General features: G+C 48.1%; 1 protein-coding gene across 3 annotated transcripts in view; it reads right to left on the bottom strand.

The window, feature by feature from the left end:
• Positions 1–25,615, bottom strand: part of TP63 (tumor protein p63) — a 418,635-nt gene that overhangs the window by 105,113 nt on the left and 287,907 nt on the right. For 2 of the 3 annotated variants that reach the window (XM_086944626.1, XM_086944624.1), the window contains exon 4: positions 11–265. In XM_086944626.1, coding sequence (XP_086800752.1) covers positions 11–265 — 255 coding nt within the window. Of the gene's footprint in view, positions 1–10; positions 266–22,449; positions 22,615–25,615 lie in introns of those variants that run through there. The other variant, XM_086944625.1, reaches the window with a different exon arrangement.

Here is a 25,615-nt window from a genome sequence, read left to right as displayed (position 1 = left end):
AGGCTCTTACCGTCCACGTGGCCGACTTGGCGGTGCTGGACTGCTGAAATGATACGTCAAAGCTATGGGGGCCGGGGTAGTCGGTGTTGGAGGGGATAGCCGGAGAGGGCGACAGCGCATCGAAGGTGGAGCTCGGCTGTGCGTAGGGCGAGGGAGCCGTGACGTTGTTCTGAGCATGGTCAGTGTTGTAGGGACTCGTGGACGAGGAGCCATTCTGGATCTGCTGGTCCATGCCGCTCAGGAGCCCCAGGTTTGTGTACTGCGGCTGTAGGAGAAAGCAGGAAGACAAGTTACGGAGGATCACCTGGAATACATATATGACAACATTTGGTAATACACATTCTCCGCTACTGCTCAGTGAATCACAATCACAACATGATCGAAAGATAGATAAAACAGCTGTGATGACTCTTTACCCATTTTTGGGATGTACACTACATTTTATGAACATGTAATCATGCTTCAAGAACTTATGACCTATGTCCAGAAAACACCTGTATCCTTGCAAAATATAGGGTCTTCTCAACTAATTTAAAAGTTTGCATTGAGTAGTGGCTGAACGTTACCTTATAAAATGCTTATCCCTACATCTACTCGATACAGCTGTGATGCAGTCCAGCAGCTTGGACATGCCCCAGACATGCTGCTGTGTGGTTTGGTGGAGCTCCGCGCCTCAAGACAGGGCCGGTTCTACTGGTCTCTGTGCAGTTTGCTGCAATGTTCGGTAGCTGCAAGTCCAAAGTCTCAAAGCTCCAGTTACTGCAAGAAGCTCAACGCTCACTTTCAAACAGGCCAACCGTGGTACCTGCCCACAATCTGGACGGGAGAGGTTGTCCACTACATAAATCAACACCTTCATCTCTCAGTAACACTTTCTGGCACACCACCATCAACCACCTGCCCCTAGGCCGGACTGGAATAATAACAGCAAAATGGCCCTATGTATCAAAAAGTCAGAAAGGCTTTTTGCCACAAAAGGAGGTGGGGAAATGAAGGTGTGTCCAGCACAAACTATTTTCGCCTGACTGTGGAAACGGTCTACAGTGGGGGGCATTTGAACACGGTATCTTGACTTGGGGTTGACCGATTTGACATGCGACAGGCCTCTTTGTGTCTCCATGTAACACATCTCACTTTGGTGTGTGTATTCTTTACCACTGTCTAGCCCTTCGCTGCAAACGCAACCTTCCCAGGCTCCTCGACAGCCAATGAGCCTATGTGGGCGTAGTGGATCAAACTAAACAAGCCGGGGATGATCATGTGCAGCCTGTAATTGAAAGCTTGGCTGACGAGGAGGTACTTTACTGTACTCCACGGCACTCCCTGTCTTTATGTTTCTGTGTGATGGTAACCCACTTCGGGAGATTAACATCGGATTGAGTAATGGCCCAGAAGCCGAACTAAGAAAGCCTGCTGGATGGCTTCTCAGAAGGCAGATGATGAAGTCCATCTCTATACTACCGAGGATGTCTCCTTTGTTCTCACCAACCAAACTATACACCACTGGGTCTTATACAAGATTGACACGCAACAAACTCAATCTTAGGTTTAAGCTCTGCTGGCCTGGCCAGTGTGGGCGAAGAATTGAAAGACAATGTGAGACCTTCAGCTGTGCCTACTGGACCTGGGATGACACAGTGAACCAGTACACGGTACTGCATACAGTGACACCATACTTGAGCTCCTGTCACAGAGTACATCAAATCACCAGATCTGTTTACATGATGCGAGCTGCCAGCCCCATCCAACCTACCCATATATAGGCAAGACTACAGTCCTCGTGGGTGTCTCCACCGCACAAGCAGGGCCCAGTGTCACCACCCTTGTTGGCAGGCGGGTACATGCATTTAGCACCCATTAGGAAAGAACTGGCGAGGGCAGCCTGGCACCAGCACAAGTTTGGGCAAAATGAGCAACAGCACAGAGGTCTGCGAAGGACAGGGGAGTAATCATAGTGCAAGAATGAAGACATGCCTAGTCTGCATTTTATCGACACACCTGCACACGTGAAACAGGTGAGTGCTGAACTTCTAACGCTTTTGATTTCTTTCCCTATTGAAGACGAGTCTCAGCCACTTTAGGTCTATAGCCCAGCTTAAAAAAACAAATCACTGTGCTGTGGTGCTAGTCTTGAATAGGTCCTCACAAAAGACATATCATGATGACCTAAAATCAGCTATGACATCATGCCGGACGACCTTAGCTGCAGGACTTGCAAAGTGGGCAGGAGCGGAAGACGACGCTCTCCCACAAAGCATGGAAGACAGCGAGCAGGTGATGTGTAGGCATTGGCTGGCACGCCTTACATCATGCTGGCGTGAATACGGGTGAGGATGGCCGGGAGTTGCACAACAGGGAGGCTGCAAGGGAGGAGTACTCTAATTTACCTCTAGTGTCCCGTGAGACCCAGGCTGAACCTTTACTTCCTGGTTGTAGAGGCCATTATAGGAGTATTACAGACTTTGATGCTGCTCTTCATACACATATGTAAAGGCAGGTTTACAATGGCTTTCACTGGAGGCGAGCAGTCTTTGGGGCCCTCCACCGGCTCGGGGAGTGCTCTTGGACAGTCTTCTAAGCACTGCCTTATACTCCCGACCACAGACACAGACCATGGGGATTGCTGACCGCTGTACTCTGCATTTCAATTATTTATTGGTCTGTACCGGAATGCTTGGAGGAGACGAACAGCTACTTCAAGTCTATCCGTGGAGGTGACTGGACAATCCCATTGCTTTACTGTTCAGTCTCAATAAACCTCTCCACTGGCACGCATCATTGGTTAATATCTAAAACTTAAGTACTCATGTGGCCCAGCCCCACAAACGTTTGTGCATCCCTCACCTGAGTAAGTGAACCACAAAGAACCAGTACAGGGCATGTACACCATTTGATACAAAGTGCAGCTTGTGTATCATTCTCAACAGGTTCCAGGTTGAGGACCAACCAGCATAGAGAGTGTCAGTGTATGCCTTTTCGTCTAAGTTTTAGGCTGTGACTCGTCTGTCACAGCGTACAAGTCAAGCATAAAATCGCCAGTGTGCAATGTGTGCACTATTGGTCAGTGCGTGCAAGTTACGCATAAAAGAGGGGGTACAGTGTGCACATCATTCGTGCATAGTGCGGGCTGTGATTCACTTGTCACACTGTATCAAGCAGCCAGTGCCACGCGTGTTATTTGTCAGTGTGGCATTAAACCACTACTGCACAGACTGCGCTTCAATCATTGCGGTGTGCAAGATCTACGTTAAACAGACATCGTAGAGTAAGGGTATCATTCAACAGCGCATTTGCTCCGTGTGTTGAGGGACAAGAAACCGCTAGTTTGAGGAAACCTGACGGATTTTAGGAGCTGCGCACTACACCTTCCTTAAAATCACAGCACCTCTCGCTCCCAGATCCTCCCAAGCAAAGAGCTAAGATGGTTCCTGCTCGCTAAAATCATATACTATCCATGTGTCTACCAGCGACAGCTGATATATGGCCCTACTAAAGACCTGTTCATGCAGCACTCTGACCTCATAACAAAGGGCATCAATGTGCACGAGCCAAGTCTTACTTCCGGACACAACCGCCCTGGAAAGCTAGAGTGTCCTGTGCTGAGGACACTGACCAGGCACTAGCAGCGAAGGCAGAGCCCTTATGCCCTTCTCGCTCCTTCAATAACCAGATGACCCCTGCAGTCCTACACACAGATGCATATATTTAAATCTAACAACCGGGCCTACCTGTGGCTTCCACCCAGGAAGCTGCTGCAGGCCCAGGGGACAGGCCCATGGCTCACCCAGGCACATTGAGGCCTTCACGGCATGGCCAGAAGGTTGTGTGCACCAGTCAAGAGACGGTCCCTGCAGAGCACCCCCGGCCCTCCTGTCATCAAGACATGGAGGCTCTAGAGACACGCTTCCTGACAAAGAGACAATTAGAACCCTGCTCCCAGGCTCACAAAGGGATGGGAGCAGCGCTGGTCCGGGTAACCGGAGAGCAGAGCCATGCTGACAGCAGGAGCTTGATACCAGGCCACGGGGCATTCTAGGGCCTGCTGGAACCAGAAGATGGACGCCAAGGGTCATTTAACACCGCTGAGGCTCACATTGTCAAACACAAAGTGTATTCCACCGGAAGGCAAAGAAAAAGAAAATCAATGCTCAGAAACATGAATGTTGTGTGTGTATCCGCCACACTCATCCAGTTCAATACAAGGAGGTATGCACATCGGTAAACACCGACATGCCAAGTAAACAGACCACTAACATGCCAAGTAAACACACAATCATTCCAATATCGTACTGCAAACTGTTACGATCTGAAGGACACCGAGAAACGTAATTAATACTTGGTATTATATGGCTAAAAATACATCAACATCCGCCAACTTCAAAAGTGCCACAAATCAAAGTACAGCACTTTAACAGGGAATCTACTTAGCACGGATCATATTTACCTTTCAATGCTAGGAATTTACAGGATGGAACAGAACCCCTGGCATTTACAGGAGCCTGAGGATTTTTTTTAAATGTACAGAAACCCGACTTTCAATAGGAACAAAATATGTAAAAAGGGAGGTTTCATGTGATTCATTGTCGAGTTTTTAACATATTAGTACATACAAATAAATCCTACCAACAAAACAAAAATGTATGCCAACAGCAGCAGCAAAATCCATGCCTACAAGCCAAGAACAAAATGAAAACAGCACTGTAGCAGCAAACAAACAGACAGGGCACAACGCTCCGAGGAGATCTGAAATGTAAAGTACGGCACACACAAAGCAGTCATTTTGCTGATTACACTAGGAGTAATCATGCTGTACGTAGGGTTAACTTTAGAGAACTGTAATGAGGTAAGTGATTGCAGAAATCATTGGCGTCGCACACACAATTGGCAGACGTAACTAGGCTGAGCGAGACAACTCTTTCACGCATACTCCAGAAAGGCATTATTTTATGTACCTATGTCCATGTAAAAAGGAGCCTTTGTTTACGTCTTATGTACTTGCAAAGAGTATCCTCACCCTCTAAATCACTCGCATGCATCAGGAGGTGCAGGGGTTATGTGTGAATGCTGATCTGTGGAAGGGTACCAAAAGGCCTGTTCAACTTTGCGGAAATGGATGTCTGCTGGTATGAATGACTGCAGGTGAGGCAGTATGGATGTCTGCAGGTACGGCTGCAGGTGTGGATGTCTGCAGGTGTGGAGGTCTGCATGCTTGCTCCACGTGTACCTGTATTCGGAGTGCCTGTGTGTGTAAGCCGAACATACTGGCTTTAACAATCATTCTTTTCACTGGAAGCCTCTCAGTTTGAAGGCGTTTTACGCATATACCATTCGGAGAAGCTGCCACTGTCACAAATGCTGCCCTTGCACATCCGCAAGCTCACTCGCCAAGGCCCAGCGACCAAAGAATGCAGATTCAGTGGCCAGCACCAATGCCCTCCCTCAGGCTCCATCACTACTAAGCACAGAGGCTCTCTGCTTTCTCTCCATTACCCTCCATCCTCCAAGAAGCCTTTGACTTCAACCTTAGTCGTAGGCCCAGAGAAGGCATAATGGCATCAAGTATCCACTTCCCTGCTACACTGAGAACTGCCTAAACCTTCTCCGATCTCACAGATCATTTACTGGAACAGTAAACTGTCCTCTTCATAGAAACACATTATTTATCCCACTAAAGTAGTCAAAACGTTAAAAGAAATATAAAAAAAAAAATTGTACTTGGAATTTCAACTCTGATCATTGTAGTGGAAACGTGTGGAATCGAGGTGTGTCTGGTGAAGGTTTGACAGATTTGGTTTTAAAAGAAAATACTTTTCCTATATTGTTTTTCCTGCCTTAAGCAAGTAGCAAGACCAAGATGATAGATTGATGCGCTCGAAATAAGTTCTACAAAATTGCTTTTTGGCACCAAAATAAAGAATCAAGGAGAAAAGTTCTTACAAATATTTTCTAAGATAGCCCCTGCAGCCTGCCTACAAGACTTTGCCTAGATTGTCTATGCCTACTGCATGCTGGTGAAGAGGTCTGTCAGCGCCAGAAGCAATGAAGACAGAGAAGGCAAGGGCCAGATTCATGAAAATAGGATTTTCATATAGCACAAGAGCAATTCTTAAAAGGCAGCACATTGTGTTCATTCATGAAAAAACCTTACATGCTCATTAGAAACCACCACACTCCTCGCCGGAGAGGCAGTGAACGAATTAACAATCCACCAAACACCCAACTCATGTCTTTTTGTTCATGAATTTGCCAGTTGCAGCACCCAGAAAAAACACATGCCAACATTTTAGAAGACGACATTTGGAGATTAAAAATAAATAAATAACCGGGAGAATGTATTTCTCCCATTGACTTCCGAGGAAGAAGATTTAATTTCACGCAGGAGACTGACAAAATAAAGCCATATTTTGATACTAAAATCAAAAGCCTTCCACCCGAATTGGTTCTATTGGCATGTATGTCAGAAAGGGCGCGCAGTGCCTTGAAGGTATGACGTTACTACCCACAGCGCAATCCATAAATACAATTTGTTAATTTGCCTTGAAAGTGAACTTTGCAGTATTCGGTAAAACATAAATGTTTTATTTTATTCCGTGCAAGTGAAATTCGAGAGTATTTTCAGCGAGACTATGGATTGGCTACACTTGCTACAAAATCTACCGTCTGGTGCAAACCCTGGAGATTTAGGAAATATTTTTTACAGCTCAGGGCTGCACCTGATGAGCACCAAACATTGTGCAAAGGTTCACTGCTGTAGTCACACTCAGAGGGAAGCATTCTTCTGCCAGACTGGTTGCAATAGACCCAATTAATGGACATGCAGCATATAAATACAGCAATATAAATATCTACATGTGCCTGTTACATGCTGCTAACGCTGTATGTCAGCGCCAGATACAACGTGGATCGAGCTAACAAGATCCTTTTCATATTGCACAAGAGCAATTCTCAAAATCCGGCACATATTATCCATACAAATATGTTTGTGGAATTCGAAAAGTATGAAAGGAAAGATTTATTTTTCAACATGAAGATAGGTTTCAGCATTCTTGCAAATTCAGGTTTACATCACAGTCTACTCTAATCAAAATATTTCAAAGGCGGCATTCAAAACGTATTAAAATAAACAAGTTGCCTCTACTTGATTCTTAAAGTGCCTCACAGTGATACGTAATTAACAAGCATTGACAAAGACAAAAAATCTCGGTTTTGGGACCAATTGTCTTTGCCAATTCCTTTTTGTCAGTGGTATACAGCATCAGGATGCTGTGCAGAAACGTTAAAAAAATATATATATATGTATACGTATATATATTTTTTTAAAGGAGCAACCGCGATTGCGTCATTTTACTGATGCACGAACTGTCAGAATGCATGCGTACGCTAGCAGAATGGAGAGGAAACCGTTTGCTTTCATTTTTTTATTTACCAATCCAAAACTGCAAGTGCAAATTGGATTGGTTAAAAATAAATAGTCCAAGCGCATGAATGCAGCTTTTTAAGAAAAAATGCTGGGGGGTGGGACAAGGGGTGGTGGGCCCAAAGGAGCAAGTGGGGGTGTGAATGGGTCAAGGAATGGGAAAAGCAGCCCATAAAGGCGGTGAAAAGGACAAGAGGGAGAGAACATGGAAGGGGGTGGCGGGGGACGCAACGCAGAGGACAGCTTGAAAATACAGACTCTCGTGGAGTTCTTAAGCAAAAACTAACAAGTAGTTCTGTAAAAGTAAGGACTGGAAGGACACACGAAAAGGCTAAGCTCCTGGGGAGAAACCAACAAGATGGACAAGGCCAGCCATTGAATAAGATGCAAGCAAATTGGTGTAAATGAAAGCAAGCGATGCTATGCAATGGTCAGGCTTTAGGAGCGCTGGAAGATCTTGGGAGGCTGCCAATAGGACTTTTACACCCAGAGTGCCTGCACTATCTAGTAGGCTCGGCCGCTGTTCAAAGAGGTGCTTCCAGAGGCCCCCGGATGCACACAATAAAAGGACACCTCGATTATCATATGAGCAGCTTGCAAGGAGAACCCCTTTTTACGGAGCGTAACCACAGACACAATTCAACTAGTTTACCTTGGGAGATACAGGGCGGTGCTAGCAGAACGTTGCAGGACTGCCTTGCTGGACAAGCATTAACTCGGTGTAATGTACCAAAAGTGCACCCCTTCCTTCTCGAGCAAACCCATGTACGTTTTATTGGTATGGACTCCGAGTTTGAAAAGTAAAAATAGCTGTATTATGGCAAACATCAAAGGATCATTTTCCCTTAATCGTATATGCTTAACAATTTGCTGTTATTTCTCACATCCTTTCGCCTACTGCCCTCCAGCAGCACAGCTGATTGCAGCATAAGACTCCACAGTGTTGTGTGGAGCCACCAGAACAAACTTCTGCAGAGTGACCCAGCTGAGGGCGAGCTAGGAAGAGGGGCTTCGAGGAACCAAGGCAGAAGTTCGGCTGTGTCCTCTGTATGATCAGAGCACATCATAGTGGTAGGTCCTCAGGGCAAATGCAAGTGCTACCACAATGGAGCAGAGTGCCTTGTTTGACAAAAAAACACATTACTGTGCTAATGGTCAAGAAAGATATCATAATTCCTTTCTCGTTATCATGAAACACAATGCTGACTGTTCTCATCGCACAAAAAATCCAAATAATTCTGTAATTCCACGATCTTTAGATATGAAGGACATCATAGATTATTCTTGCACTAAAGCCATGCTGTATATACCTCAAGAGAACATGAATCTGCTATTAATAAAAGCAAATACACCCTGAATAAATGTAAGACAGTTGTATCATTAAAATGCCACAAAAGCAGTATCACTATCACCCGATGACACATGCCAAACTAACCATTCAAAGTTATCAATAGACGGAATGCTAGTGAATAGAAGTTACTGCACAACCAATAGATGAAGTGAGGTGGCAGCAGCTGTAGAACTGCACCCTGATCTGCACATAAAGTGTGCTAGCACATAAAAACTGTTCCTGCATCATCACTGATAGACAGTCACTGCGACGTCGATTAATGAATAAGATGGCGAGTAACTGTAGAAAAGCACCATTATCAACAGATTAAAGTAACTATCGAAATACTGTTGCTGCGCTACTAAGAGATCATTACTGTGTCACTGCGCTGTTAACAACATGTGCAAAACGGTAGTTAATGCACGATTAGATGATGGCATAAGAAGCTGAGTAACTGTACAACTGCACCAATATCAACAGATTAAAGAAACTCTGGAAGTGCAATAATAACAAGAATGATACAATCCCAGAGCGGCCTTCGCTGCTCAAGTGTTACAGGCCTGCACCTTAGACAAACGTGACAAAGGGACCTCACTGTGACTCTGTATGCAGGAGGACACCCAGAAATCTCGTTGGTTGCTAGATTTAAGAAGTTAAATGACTGGCCTCAGGCTGAGGGCGGGCTGAAGTGGAGCAGAGTCTGGTAGGTTGTTCAATGCACGCCTCCGCCATGCGTACACGCTCATTTATGCGATGCCTCAATGTGCACTGAATCAGTGCATCAAAATACAGCCGGCCTGCAAATGTCATTCTGGTTGGCAGAAGAAAAAAAGATTTTTTTGTTGCTTTTGCTAGCAGTAAAAGCGCCACATGTGGTACAGATAGTGTGCATGGATAGGTCTGCTGGCAACAGTAAATGGCCATCCATGGCCGTTCGGGGTGCATGCTGTGAGAAACTTGTGTAAGAGCTGTGAGCTGCCGGCAGACGTCCCAGTCCTGCGAGTTACTTACTGAAAATCAATTACTTAGTAATTTGATGATTCCCAAACCAATATCACGAGCCAATTACAGTTGAGTCCCATTAAACTGTCTTACCACACGGTTCATCAGTCGAGTATTCAGAAACCAGAGCAAACAACGAAGATCAACCGCACCTAACTGAGCCTCCCAAACTAGTCTCCTTCCCTGGACAGGATTGGAGTCTAGAACAAGAGGATAAGGCTCTAGATGCGCTGAACGTGATAATTTATGTTATGACCCAAGAAGGAGCTGCAGCCCAAGCCAATTCCTGGGTGCTCTCGCATCGTTCTCCCTCAACACCTCTCCTCCATCAGAGACTACTCCTAGGAGCAGGTTCACAGTAAATTGGAAGATACCCTTTCAAATTTCTGGAAGATTGCCGAGACTTCGGGTAGTGTGATTTTATGTGTAGCGGACTATCCTAAAATTGCTGCAGTCACTGCTCAAGTACCTTTCTATCTGCCAGCAGGTGATTACACCTGTTGCAGACTGCAGGGTTGTTTGCTCACTTCACCTCCAACTGTGTTAAGAGTTGGAGCTCGAGGCACTGCACAGTCATTAAAAAAAAGAGCCAACTCCAGTGAGTACATGTTGCCGCAACAACGGCTTACTCATCAAACCAGTAGTACGCTGAACCTACTATATGAAGTTTGTGATAATCACCATCACCAAGTTGCATATTTATTTTTGACTTAATCCTAGATTTTTAAGCGCATTTCTTAGATCAAAATTGAACAGCACGTCTAGCAGTGTAGATTTTTTTTTTTTAAAGGGGGTTTCATATGCCATGAGGCTTAGTGGGATTTGGCGACAAATATCAGTTCCCCTGCAGAAGAAGGGGCTAACGAGAACAATTTTTGCGTGGTTTATGAGAGATGCACCAAAAGGTATCAGTAACCACGTATTGCATATGCTGCTTTAGGCATTTACTAATTTAACTTGATGGTAACACTGCAATTTATGAACACCGATAGGAACTCAACACAGCAGGTAACCATTGAATTGTTGCTTCCCAAAGGAATAAATACTCCTTTTTATCTCACTAGGATATAACTTCAGGACAAAGCTCAGTTCCCATCCAAGCACCGGCACAGCAAAAAGATTTGATAGCAGTTGAACTACTCCTTACGTGACAAGACGTTTACTCAGACTTCCAGCTCTTGCAGACAGCAGGGTCGTTGCGACTGTAGTGCTTCCAAAATGGACTCACTCTTTTAAACTAAATGGACTTGTAGACTCACTTGAGGCAGACTCCCCAAACGGGCCTAAACGCCAGAAAATCGGCCAAGAAGCTCACTCAAACAGAGGTCTTACAGTTCCCAAGCCCAGACTGTGGTGGTGGAATAAATACAAAGTTGATCCTCTCACCGATTACGGCTTTCCGTTTATATTAGTCAGTTTGAACTGCATTCTTCTCCTTTTGGGCTGAAGAAAGGGTTGCGCTTGTTGGATAGGAGGAAAGAACTACAAGACTACTTTTAAAAAGGCTAGAATCAAAGAGGTAATACAGACACCAGGCAGATCCCTTCAGCCAAACTTCTTTGTCAGGCTTCAGCAACCAATCCAACACTGAGATAGAGTCTCCTATATTCACTTTTCTTAACAGCAGGCCTACAAGCCCTTTAACGACTGAAAATGGCAAATTTCATTAAAAACAAAAAGCTCACTCGAGAGCCAATAGTTACTAGTGCTTTTCTAGAAATGGTCTTGAAAATAAATTGCGCTAGGCAGCCACATGGATGCTTGTCCACATTTCCACCAGAAATGTTTCCCTCAACACTGGTGGCTCTCGCCAGGGTTGGCAGATCAGTCTAGCATTGATGTTTCGTACTAGGGACGGATAAAGATGTCCACTTCTAAAAAGGCAAGCACAGTGGGCTACAGTGAACGTTAAATGATGGAATGGGACAACAGCTACTGGACCTACAAACTAGAATCCTAAACCAATAGTGCGAGCGAGTTACACAGATTATTGATCCTCACTGACTCACCCTTCTGCTTGATGATACCTTGTTTGACCAAGGGGATTGAAAGTGGTAACAGAGAAAGGTACTTGGAAGATCCAATAAGTGGGGTGGGGGAGCTAGTGCAATGTTGAGATCCGGTCATAATCACTGTACCTTTCTTTGTACCCAATGTAGTATTGTGATGCAACCATGCACTAAGTGCATCAAAAACATACTATTCCCGAGGGGGCAGGGACCCATTCAGACAGCGATTCTGTGCATTGATGGGGTCATAGGGGGATTTCCTGGCGCTACAATAATCAATGAAATATACCTCAAAGCAAAGGCAGACTCAAAGAGTAATCCCTACCAGTGGACCAAATAAAGTACTGATGAAAGGCAACATCTGTACTGAAGGGATGAAGACAGTATGAGGCCGCCTTTACATCCGCATCGAGTGGGTCAGAGCACTTCAAGCAGATGCAAGGACTGAAAGAAACTTTACTTCAACTCAAGATGGTTTTCATTCTCATCCATACTTTTTACATGTTTAGGAACAAACATTAGTTCCTGTAAAGAGCAGTGTGGGTGCAGAATTAGATGTATGACTGGATTATGTTAATGCCTGTTGCCAAGGAAAGGACATGCCACAGGGAAGACCACATGACATTATCTTTACACAGACTTATTTTTCCCTTCAAATATTTTCACTGACTGGTAAAAGAAACCTCCCACAGACTACGTCACCAAAAGAAGCAACAGAGACTCCTGCAATTGTGTGGGACGCATGGGGTATGCATCTATCAGAGGGTTGTGGTTTCTAGAACAATAATACCTAAACATACTGGTGAAAAGGCCGACCTTGTTAAGGACATTGTTTTAATTGAAATTATTAAATTCCCCTTTGGGTTCACTCTTTGAAGTCATTGAGCCAATTATAAGAAAAAAAGGAAATACATTGATTTTAGAAACACTTTTCATTCATCCCAGGAGAGGACAAACGCCCTGATATCAACTGCAACTGTGTGTGGTACTTTTAGTAGCGACAAATAAAACACAGCAAGTGAGATGTTCCTCTATATCGGTGTCTGCTACACAATTGCAGGTGTTTTGCGACTCAAGGCATAGACGTTAATTCAACTACCAAAGTGGACAGAGAAAATCCACTGCTGGTCATTAAGGTGGACATTTTCAGTTCCTCTGGTGGAAAGGTTGAGGCTGTCCCCGGGACACTGGCGCCCTCGTTCACTAATAGAGCTTCAGACACCAGGGCCAATACCAGCTTTAGCTCAGGAGTCCCACTGCCTCTTGATTACATCCATCTGCCATCACTCATGGAGCGCAGTTTTGGACTTGTGAATCTATGCTGAGAGGGCTGTTTCAGAGGAATACAACAGCCTCCCACCACCCTGTGATGAACCCCTTCCCAATCCCTAGTACAGCTGATCAACTAGCTGCCTATTATGGAGTAAAACATGTATACATCTGGAACTTGGTGGATGGTGCAAGCCTCTGGGCAGCAAAGTGTTTGGGGGGGGGGGGAATTGTTCCTGAATAGCAGATCATTTGTCACCTCAATTGAAACTAAAAGCAAACTTCAAACAGGTCAATTTGTCTCCCAGAATATGGGGTGAAACTTCAAATGCAGAATTCTTTTCTACTGACAGACTTCAGGGACCCTTTGTTATACATTCCTCATGTAGGGGTAACTTTTGTTTTTGTAATTCTAATGCCAGAAATGCCTTCATATCAATTGACAATAAGCTTGAAGAGATAGGGTCATTTAATACAAGTCAATTGGAAAAGCGGGTTACAAGGTTACAAAAAAAAAATCCACTTCACAAAATGTCCTACAAGAGTGTGGGTGAAGCACACGTCTCTGTGGGAATTTATGTAAATAAAGTCATTCTGCCACTACTGGAAGTGAGTAATGCTTTTAGTCACACCTTGGATTATTAGACATTTCATCATGTGTCTGTTGCTTCACTTCCACAAACTCATTGCACCTTCCTCACTTAATGACGTGTGGCGTGGCACCTGGGAGTGTTTCTTAGTACCTTCCTCCTCCCTTCAGTGACTGCCCCCCGAGATTACTCGCATAAAACAGGGTGGATGGTCGGACCACCTAAAACAGCGCTTTCTTCACTTTGATTGTGGGTTTTAGAAGACCTTTCCTCCTCAGTTGAAATTTCTGGGAGCAGCTGAAGATGTTTTGGGAACAATTAGTAATGTATACGTTTGTTCTTCGCTTAAAGGGCACTGGTGTCCAGCAACAAAGATTCTACATCTTTAGCATTGTGGAAACATCATGCACCAACCGATTCATATATGATGGTGCGAATGTAAACAAGCACTGGCAAAGTCCACGTCTGTCGTTGGCGGACAGTATTTTGGCTTGGCCAATGCTTGTTTTGACATGGTATACCATTGCATTGGCTAAAAGCGAAAATATTTTGGGGCCTCAAAACACTGTGAAAGAGACTAATGTCACTCACAGTGATGCTAGCCAAGTGGTGTGACCCACCACCCTATGATGTATATACACTGAGTGTCTGTATGCTCCCGCCCGCACCTCCCTTACACCACCCAGGTTAAATGCAAGAGCTTTCCATATAGGAAGCTTTGCTGTTTAGTTTAATCTTATTGTAGAGTTCCTTTAAACCTTTAGAAAAGCATCTCCCGTTAAAAAAAAAAAAAAAAAAAAAAAAGAACAGCGCACAGTGAACTTTTGAAAATCATAAACTGAACCACTGACACCCCCCAGACTGATCAATCAATTAAACCTCAAGTAGAATAGGAGGTTTTGTTGTGGTAACCGATGCATTTGAAAGAAATTCAGACAAGAATAATCGGAGTGCGAGTCATTCCAGGGATTAAACCAATGGTGGCTGTTTTAATATGTGCTAAAAACAAGGCGATGCGAGGTTGTTTCTCTGAGCCTAGGCAGCTTGAAAAAAGCAGCAAATCGAGGCTTGAAAACGAATAAAAAGCAAGTAAGGGAGAGAAGCCGCTTTATAATTGGCACTCTGAGATGAAAGCCTTCAAATGTATTCTTTCAGCGGGGGAGTTAGTGCTTTCAAAGCAGCGGGTTTACTCTCCCGCAGCAACCCACCCACATGTCTAATCACAGGGGGGATTTATTTCAACAGACTTCAGAAGTCTGAGCTGGGACGAGAGCTCCTAGCAGAGACGAATTACAAGAGAGGAAGCAAACAAAAAATACCTTAACAGGTCGGACCGTAGGCAGAGGTATATGCGACGAAATAATCTCGTTTAATTCAAAATTCTGAAAGGAGCATTAGCATATTATGGAGGATAAAATCCATGAAGTCAAAAGAGATACGAAGTCAATGTTTATGTATTTTGTTAGAAAACTTGGCACTAAAAAGCATGTTATTTGTAATAAACAATAATATATGCATTATCACAGACTTTCCTTCTTGAGTGAAAAGATCTCAATTATTCAAACATTTAGATATACCTTCTTTAGGGTCAGCCGAAGCCTACGGTTCCAGAACCTCTTGAGGCGGATAAAACATTTGAAGTGCATGTGCACAACATCCACTGGTAAGTGAAGTGCTAGAGGCAATACCAGGTGCAAAAAAACCTAAGTGCAGGTTTGCAAAATCATAACCCACCCTGTAGACGTTAATGGTGAGGTGGACCATGTAGTGTGTGTGTAGCGCGTGGGCTGCTATGGAAGCATTACTCACTCCAGCTGAGGAGCACCGCGCTAGAGGTGCCTGTGATCCACCATCAGCAGAGCGCATGTGCACACTCGTAGTGTTATGGAGCACACAGCAGTTTTTCAGCCCGCCAAGCATTACGGGGATGCCATAGACTGGCTGGCTGTTGCCTCACAAGGAAGGACATTTGTGAAATGCGGTTACCTTTCTAGTTCACATTTAGATGAAGGATGGTGTGGCAAGTTTTGGACAGGTCGAGAAGGATCTTTAAAAAAAACACTTGCTCAACTCTGGATACGGCACATAACTAAAGGGTTTTATCCAATTCATAGTGTATTCTTTTCTTTAGACAGTGAAAACAGGTGGTGTGTCAAAACTGGAGGAGTTATCTGACGCCACTTGTTCTTACCCAATAGTCAGCTTCATCACCTTGAAACCAATACCCTTGCCGCTGGCGCTACGCAGATACATCCTCACTGGCAGCTGGTCAGATGTCCAAGGTCTAGGTATCATGCCCCAAGATTCCTGTGGGGCTACACATCTACAGGGGCTCACTGTGGGAATGGTTCAGGGTTAGTTGGCTGCGCAAAGAAGGAGTATCCCTCTAGGACCGCCGCTGCAGACACCAGACGACCATATCCTAGGATTCCGGTGGGGCTAAAGATCTAGAGGTGCTCACTATGGGAATGGTTTGGGAGTAGTTGGCTGTGCACAGAAAGACTATCCCTCTAGGACCACAGCTGGCCTCACCTGACTAAAAGACCATGCCCTAAGATTCTGGTGGGGGCGAAACATCTACAGGTGCTCTGCCCACACATCGGACTAGAAGACCATGTACTAAGATTCTGCCAAGTACTGAACACATGCAGATGCTCAGTGTCAGAATGGGGGGTTGAATGGTTCCACATACAAGATCCCTCTGGAACCTCCTCTGCCCATATCTCGGACTAGAAGACCATGCCCTAAGATTCTGGTGGGGCTAAACACCCACAGGTGCAGTGTTGGAATGGTTCTGGGGTAGTTGGCTCCGAATACAAGGTGTGCCTCCTCTGGAACCTGCCCTGCCCACACTTCAGACTATAAGGCCATGCCATGAGATTTTACTAGGTGCCTAACACCTGCACGTGTGCAGTGTGAGACTGGTTCATGGGGTGGCTCAACGTGCAAGGAGGATCCCTCAGGAACCAGTTTCTCTTACGCACTGAGCTATTACTGCCTCTTCCTCTACTCTTCAAGCATGGATGGCATCGACTGGACAAAGCAGTAAGCAATGGAAACTATTTGAGTATGACAAACTTGAGGCAACTTTTCTTTTCGGCTTTTAGATTTGGTACATGGGCACTACACCCCCATCAGAGCGATGCTACTAGTTCAGAATGGTATTTGGGTTGCTGTGACCACTCAAATTACATGGTTACTGGAAAGAAGTCCAGTGACACTTTTCTAGAAAGGTTGTGTGTGACACGAGCACGTTCTCCGTTGGGCATAACTGTGATACTGACTGCACCCAGGCTCCAAAAGCGACGTTTAATAACGGAGGCGGCACGGAGCGGACAGTCTGAGTTTTACGTAAAACTACCCTATGCCTAACGCCATCTGAACTAAACGTCCACATCCCACTCACAGAAAAGACTTCTTTGAAGAGCTTCCAAAAGGTAATGGGGTGCCTGCTTAAGTGAAGCGCGTGCTCCCTGGGGCGCAGTCTGACTCGCCTCATCGTTTGATTCAGTATTTTCTTGGCTTGGAAAACAAAGTAACCGGCTGCATAGAAATGCTAACGTATGAAAGCATAAGTGAGAAACTGCCAGAGAAAGGAACCAGGAGGGATAAAAGAAGCCCTTTAAAGGTTGCCTCCTCCAGAATAAGATGTTAATTTACTGAATAATAATGAATACAAATCCCAGGCCAAGCCATCAAATGGCGTACACAAAGTAGTGGCTTAATGTTCAATAATGGGGGCTCCCCTGCAAAATGAAATGAAGGGACGGAAGACTCCCATATCGCAGCTCTTCACTGACCCTGGCGTGAAAGGAGTACCTTGCACCGCGGGGGCTTATGTTGCACACCTAGGCCACAGCCAATCCCTGGTGGGAGTAGACTTCAAAGATTTGTGTACTGAAGCAGATTTAGTCCCGAAAGTTGAATAACACAAAGTCCTTACTAGTTATTTTACTGGCATTGAGTATATTGCTAACGGCATGTCGGTGCCACGCTGGCACCTTTATAATACTCCCCTAGTCCATATGGAAGAGATGTGGTGATGAGTAATGGACTTCTCACACATTATCGCCTGTGTCTAGCTGTGTACTTCTGTTTCGCATTGTCATTTATCTGTGTGCACTTTCCTTCTCAAACATTATCGCCTGTGTCCAGTTCTGTACTTCATTTCCCATACATTTCTTACATAGAGCCGTCTCCTTCAAATTTCGTACACTGCCTGTGCTGAGTTGTGTATGTCACTTCTCATACATTTCTTCCAACCTATGCAGATTTTTGTACTTCCCTTCTCATAAATTTCTTCCCACATATGCAGATTGGTGTACATCCCCTTCCCATACATTATCGTCTGTGTCCAATTGAATACTTCACGTTTTGTACATTGCCTGTGTCAAGCTGTGTACTTCCCTTCTCATACATTTCTTCCCACCTATGCAGATTTGTGTACTTCCCTTCTCATAGATTATCGTCTGTGTCCAGTTGTGTACTTGCCTGTGTACTTCACGTTTTGTACATTGCCTGTGTCAAGCTGTGTACATACATTTCTTCCCGTCTATGCAGATTTGTGTACTTCCCTTCTCATACATTATCGCCAGCGACAATGGTCATCGTCAGCAAAGAGAAAGTGGACAGACAACACCACTTTAGTAACTATCATAATCCCACTCGATGGTGAAAAGACCCCTTTCGCCAGGAGAGACAGCTTGAAAAGTTAATCTCGGCAACCTCTCAAGTGGGGAAAAGGAGACACACTGGCTGGCACTAGACACTCCCACTGCTTGGGCCTTGAGATGAACATGGGCTGATGACTAGTGCTGAACCACGAATGGCACCCCGAGACTCACCAAGCCAGGACATCACCGCAGGCCCACTGAACCAAGAATGGCATCACCGAGCCACAGGAAGCACTCCAGGGGCCACCAGCTCACAGACGCCCCCTGGGCAAAAAAACAACTTTGCTTTACCCCCAAACTCAACAAGATACAGACAAGTCCAGGCTCACAAGTCATAGCAGCATCCCAGACTCACTGAACCATATGGAGCATCCCTCACCAACCTCTAGCCCCAGAGACGACCAGCGAACCAATAGCAGCCTAGACCCACCAAGTAACAGAGCACCTTAGGCCACCGGAGAGTACCCAAGGACCTCCAATCCACCAACACCATCCATTGCCCACCAAGGACCTCCAATCCACCAACCCCTTCCCATGCCCACCAAGGACCTCCAATCTACCAACACCATCCCATGCCCACCAAGGACCTCCAATCCACCAACACCATCCCATGCCCACCAAGGACCTCCAATCTACCAACACCATCCCATGCCCACCAAGGACCTCCAATCTACCAACACCATCCCATGCCCACAAGGACCTCCAATCTACCAACACCATCCCATGCCCACCAAGGACCTCCAATCTACCAACACCATCCCATGCCCACAAGGACCTCCAATCTACCAACACCATCCCATGCCCACCAAGGACCTCCAATCTACCAACACCATCCCATGCCCACCAAGGACCTCCAATCCACCAACACCATCCCATGCCCACCAAGGACCTCCAATCCACCAACACCATCCCATGCCCACCAAGGACCTCCAATCTACCAACACCATCCCATGCCCACAAGGACCTCCAATCTACCAACACCATCCCATGCCCACCAAGGACCTCCAATCTACCAACACCATCCCATGCCCACCTCATACTGACACAGCACCAGTCCACTGGGCTGATGAAACGGCCTCTTGTACGGTGGGCCGCAGACCGCCAGGACACCCCTAGTGCCAACAAGTGCCACTGGGAACTAAAGCCACAGAATACAGCTCAGACAGGACCAACTTAGGTTTCCATAGCCATTTTGTATCATCACACTAGAAGACACCATGCGGAAACCAGGGATAGTTCACAGCAAGGACTGTCCAAAGGGTCGCTCTGTAGGGTGTGCTGGCCCACCTCTGCAGTTGGGCCATTTTCCTGGGGGTGGCACAGAATAAAACACTCCTGAGATTGTTGCCCCTGTGAGTGAAAAGCAGATTCACGCTGCCACCCCTTCGACCTAAGCTTACAACCAACAACATGACCGCGCCCTACACACGCCTCTTGGAGTCCTGGGAGATTCCGTTTTAAGGGCAGCACAAGATGTTCACAGAGAGCGCCCGAGTGCAAAGCAACGCGCCAGCCCCACACTAGGCCTGGGTGGCCGTGACTGCCAGGCCTTCGGAGAGACCAGGGTGCGCACAGCGCCCACAACATATCCGCGGAGCGCTCAGCGCTATCCGCGGAGCATACTGCGCCCACTGCACATATCCGCGGAGCTCACAGCGCTATCCGCGGAGCTCACTGCACATATCCGCGGAGCGCTCAGCTTCAGATCTGAGCAGAGCCGCCTTAATCCTCCATCCTCTATAAAACGTGAACTCTGCGCCGGATGATACAAACACCAACATGTCGTGCTGCCAAGAGGCCAGTCCTGCGCAGCCTGCCACGTGTCAAACGAGGCTCTCCGGTGTTTGGAGGCGCTGGGCTCCTGAGTAGAGCCCCCTCAGCGGACCCAGAACACCGGCTGCCTGGGCGGGTTAACACCACCGAGGTGTGAAGCGCGGCGACGACAAACAGAAGATTCTGGTGGAACTAAAGTCCTCGAGCCGTGAACTCATGGCTCATCTGCCACACCAGCACGACAAAAGTACAACTTCGCTCTCCTGAGGCCTAGGTGAGGCTCCCAGCAATTTTTTCATTGGAAAAAAATCCTATTAAAATGGTTCACGGAGCGAATACTGGTGCACACAAGTATAAAACGTGTATTTCAGAGCCTTTCAAAACTAAAAAAAAACATGGAAATAATGTAAGTTTAAAAAAAAATGTAAACCTCCGCGACAGACTGCGTTGAAAGGGCGCGCCTCTGGAGTAAATCATGAAATAAACACATTAAAAGGGCGAATCCGCCTCAACGGCAGTCACCGCATGAGTCCTCGGGATTTAGGCAAAGCCTGTTGTCTCCGTGATCTAAACCCCTGGACTTTGTGAATTACATCAGAGAGATGTGTTTCTAGATTAGAAAAACACCGAGTGTTTGCACATTCAGCACGCTATCTCCTCCTGTGCATCCCGCAGCAGCAGTGCAGACAACCCTGGGGGGCAGAGCATCCCTTTTCAGGAGCCCCCTCCCACTGGTGCCACCCGCAGCCAACACAAACCGGGATCCAGGCACCCCCTGGCGTGAACCCCCTCACATCCCTGGCACCAGCAGCCCTCACCCACAAACACCCCCTCCTGGATACCCTGGCACCTGAGCCCCCCTCCATCGCACTCGTGTGCAACCCCCTCCGTCCCGCATCCCGTCAGCGGTAGCCTTCTCCCCAGTACACTCCATCACTGGGAGGACCCTTTCTGTAGCCCCCCTCAGGCCCGAGCGGCCCCTCCGCAGCCCCGGTCCGGGGAGGGTAAACTCAAGTTATTCTTCGAAGTCGCCGCGCTGCGGGGACTTCCTCAAAGCTCAGAGTTCACAGGTTTGAATGGACTCCGTGTGAGCTGCTGACGGCCTTTCAAGGAAAGGAAGGGGCTCGAGCCGCGCTCAGCATCCCATGCTGGCCACGGGAAGGGCCGCCTAAAGACAGAGGCCAAAGCAGACTTCTGTGCAGCAGGAGCATCATGACGCCCCTGCGCCAGGCCTCCTCCCCATATGCGCCAGGGCACCAAAGGGAAAACACCCTCTCTGCGCCAGGACACCAGAGGGGTAGACCCTCCGTCTCTGCGCCAGGCCACCAGAGGGGTAGACCCTCCCTCTCTGCGCCAGGCCACCAGAGGGGGAGACCTTCCCTCTCTGCGGCAGGCCACCAGAGGGGGAAACCCCCTCCCTCTCTGCGCCAGGCCACCAGAGGGGGAGACCTTCCCTCTCTGCGGCAGGCCACCAGAGGGGGAAACCCCCTCCCTCTCTGCGCCAGGCCACCTCTCCAAGCAGAGGGGTAGACCCTCCCCTCTGCACCAGGCCACCAGAGGGGTATACCCCCGCCCTCTCTGCGCCAGGCCACCTCTCCAAGCAGAGGGGTAGACCCTCCCTCTCTGCACCAGGCCACCAGAGTGGTATACCCCCTCCCCCTCTCTCTCTCTCCCTGCGCCAGGCCACCTCTCCTAGGAGAAGGGTAAACCCGCTCTCTACGCTGGATCACCAGAGGGATAAACACCCTCCCTGTGCCAGGGCACCAAAGGGTAAACGCACCAGAGGGTAAACCCCCTCTCTGCGCCAGGCCACCTCTCCAAGGAGAGGGGTAAACTCCACCCTGTGCCAGGGCACCAGAGGGTAAACCCTTTCTCCCTCGCTCTCTACTCCGGGCCACCTCTCGTCGGCAGGGGTGACAGGAGCCGTGCTCCGCTTCCATCCTTGGTTGCGTGAAAGGCCGCGTAAAACCCAAGGACCCCAGTACACTGCAGCAGCAGCAGCTTCTGTCCGGTTGTCCGTCCTCCAGGCCCCCGCAGGCCTAGCCGAGTGCAGGACCGCGTGAAGCTCAGACGCCCACCAAACCTCTGCAGCACGACCCTCGATCTCCGCTCAAGCCACCGGGCTCCTCCTAAAGGTCCTTCAAGGATGGCGCCACCGCAGGGAAAGGACGCATTTAATGAGTGTTTATGCGGACAATCAGGTTGCATCATTTTAAATATCTGTGCAGAGCAGGGCACAGCCTTCCGACACTTCGACAACTTTTTTTTCTTAAATCGCTCCAGAGTCGTCGCGTTAAACGGGAATTGTTGCAGAATTGGTTCCATTCTAAAGCGCCTGGTACCAGAGCGCACGAGATGCCCGTCTGCCTCTCGGCTCCACCCTTACCTCATTGTACTGGCCCGGATTGTTGCTCTCCAGGTACAGCATTCTTGCAGTCAAATGGCTCAAGGTCGCGGCGCTCACTTCTGGCTCCAGAACTGTGCTCGCCCCCCCAGACCGACCCCAAAGTGTCTCACTCTGCCCGGCAAGTGACAGCTCATGCAGGCAGCTTGTCTCTGCATGTCGGGGAGCCGTCTCCTTATATACACCTGGGCTGGGGCAGGAGGGCGGGGCGGGCTCTCACCTTCCCAGCCTGTCCCACGCCTCACCTGAAAGCTGCACTCCAAAGCAGGGCTGCGCTCCCGAGATGGCAGACTCCGCCTTTCACCCAGAGATGCTGTGACTGCAGCACTCTTCGGTACATCTGACACCTGGAGGGGAAGGTGGGCAGAAAGATGTCCCCGTGGCATGCTCGCTGCACGCGGTGGTCACCGTGTTTACACACGGATCACACCCCTTGCCCTCTGACCTCTGGATGAATGTCCGAGTTACTTGACCGAGGCACAAGTCCACAGCTCACTAGCTTTCCTTTGTAACATTGCAAGCGTCAAACAAGCAAATACTCGTGTTCACGGGCCTGCGAGAGACTTCATGCGCAGAGGGGGTTCGATCACATGTTAAAAACATGGTACAGGCAGGATGGGCAGCGCTGTGCGGAGACACTCTTCAAAGCATGCAGAGGCCGGGCGGGACCCGCAGAGGCCGGGCCGAACATAAACAAGGCCAAACGGACCCAACCAAGGCCAGGCAAGACCCCAAAGGCCAAACGGACCCAACCAAGACCCCAAAGGCCAAACGGACCCAACCAAGGCCAGGCCGGACCCAAAGAACACCAGACTGGACCCCAAAGCCAGACTGGACCCCAAAGCCAAACCGGACACAAATAAGGCCAGACTGGACCCCAAAGGCCAGGCCGGACCCAAACGAGGCCAGGCTGGACCCCAAAGCCAAACCGGACCCAAACAAGACCTGCCTGGACCAAAACGAGGCCAGGCTGGACCCCAAAGGTAAGACCAGACCCAAACAAGGCCAGACTGGACCCGAAAGCAAGACCGGACCCAGACAAGGCCAGGCTGGACCCCAAAAGCAGCCAGGCTTGGACCAAACAAGGCCAGACTGGACCTCAAAGACCAGGCCGGACCCAAACGAGGCCAGGCATGGCCCCAAAGGCCAGGCCGGACCCAAACAAGACCGGACTGGACCCCAAAGCCAAACCGGACCCAAACAAGACCAGACTGGACCCAAACTAGGCCAGGCTGGACCCCAAAGGTCAGACCAGACCCAAACAAGGCCAGACTGGACCCAAAAGCAAGACCGGACCCAAACAAGGCCAGGCTGGACCCCAGAAGCGGCCAGGCCTGGACCAAACAAGGCCAGGTCCGTCCCCCAAGTACCCTAAAGGCCAGGCTGGACCCAAACAAGGCCAGGCCGGACCCCTAAGAACCCCAAGGCCAGGCCGGCACCGAAGCAGCAGCATGAAGCGGGACATCGGGGACGACTGTGCTGCGATAAGTTCATACCACCAATTAATCAGAAACCCGCGAACTGTTTACATCCGCAATCACGTGCCACTATTTACAAACCGCCCATTATGCGCCATAAACAGAGGCTCGCCGTTACACAGCATTTATGCAGCTTCAACAGCAGTTTGAGATTTATTGGGCCCAGGGCAGGGCTCAGAGGCTGCTGGGATCAGTGGAAGGCAAACAGAGTCACAAGTTGAAGAGGATGGGCTGATGAAAGGCTTCCTAGTTCAGTCCCGACAACATCAGTACCAATGGGTAACGCAGACACCGTTCACACACACCTTTGTTGACGCACTGTGTCACTCCAAGCCTGTGACAATAAGCGCTACACAATGTTTCATAAATATTGCGTACTAAAAGTCTGCACAGTAAGGGCAGAACACCGCCTTTTGCCATTCAGGAATTTCATCACCAGGGAAGCATCACAAAATGTGCAGGATGAAATAAGGCACAGTCACTCACGAGAGGCACAGTCACCCACGAGAGGCACAGTCCCCCACGAGAGGCACAGTCCCCCACGAGAGGCACAGTCCCCCACGAGAGGCACAGTCACCCACGAGAGGCACAGTCACCCACGAGAGGCACAGTCACCCACGAGAGGCACAGCCACTCACGAGAGGCACAGCCACTCACGAGAGGCACAGTCACTCACGAGAGGCACAGTCCCCCACGAGAGGCAAAGCCACTCACGAGAGGCACAGCCACTCACGAGAGGCACAGTCACTCACGAGAGGCACAGCCACTCACGAGAGGCACAGCCACTCACGAGAGGCACAGTCACTCACGAGAGGCACAGTCACTCACGAGAGGCACAGTCCACTACACCCAGTGTGACGTGACTTGCATGGATCCCATGAGGTTTTCATACCCAGAATGTCCTACAAATCTCAAACTTTGGCTAAAATTACACATCTTCCTCACATTTCTTTTTAAGGAAGTTCTGGAATCTACAGGGATCCCATAAAGTCCTACCACCCAGCATGTCCACACTTCTGACAAAAGCAGTACCGCACTTGTGTGGCTGGGGTGATTACCTGAGACAAGATGGGATCCAAAACGCATCACGGAGACATGAGGCATCCCACGCATACTGGATATGGCACTCTGTTGAGCCTTATCCTACATCGCTCCTAAAGTGAGAAACGGCCTGCCGCTACACACAAGAGCCTCATACTAACTTCTTGAACTCTGCAAAAAGCTGGAGACCTGGCTTTTCAAGTAGCCCCACTAGGCTCAAAGTTTGCCAAGACAGGGGACTTCAACCTTTTCCATAATAAGAGTTATTTGTGTTAAACAATTTTAATCCAAAACCAATTAATTACCCAGTGGCACTCACCACTGGGTCGTTATAGTTAGGATTGTGTTTCCATAGGAAATGCCTTTTTTTGTGTTGCTAATACCTTTAGCACCGTTTAATGAATCTCCACAACATTTTCCTAAAAAAAGTGCTACCTTTGGACTAGTTTGCACATGGAAAGCTTAGAGTTGATCCATGGGGGGGGGGGGCGGAGGAGGAGGGTCTAGAAAAAGGGGGGGAGGCAGTCCCAAAACAATTTTCCCTCATTAATTTTTCCATAGGAATTTTAGGCACAGCTATAGCTCAAACCGCTGAACAGATTAACACCACATTTGGCAGGAAGCTAGAG

Source organism: Lissotriton vulgaris, chromosome 11 (assembly GCF_964263255.1).
Source record: "Lissotriton vulgaris chromosome 11, aLisVul1.2, whole genome shotgun sequence".
NCBI lineage: Eukaryota > Metazoa > Chordata > Amphibia > Caudata > Salamandridae > Lissotriton > Lissotriton vulgaris.
Note: the sequence above shows the minus strand (reverse complement) of the source record. Positions and strands in the feature narration are given on the sequence as shown.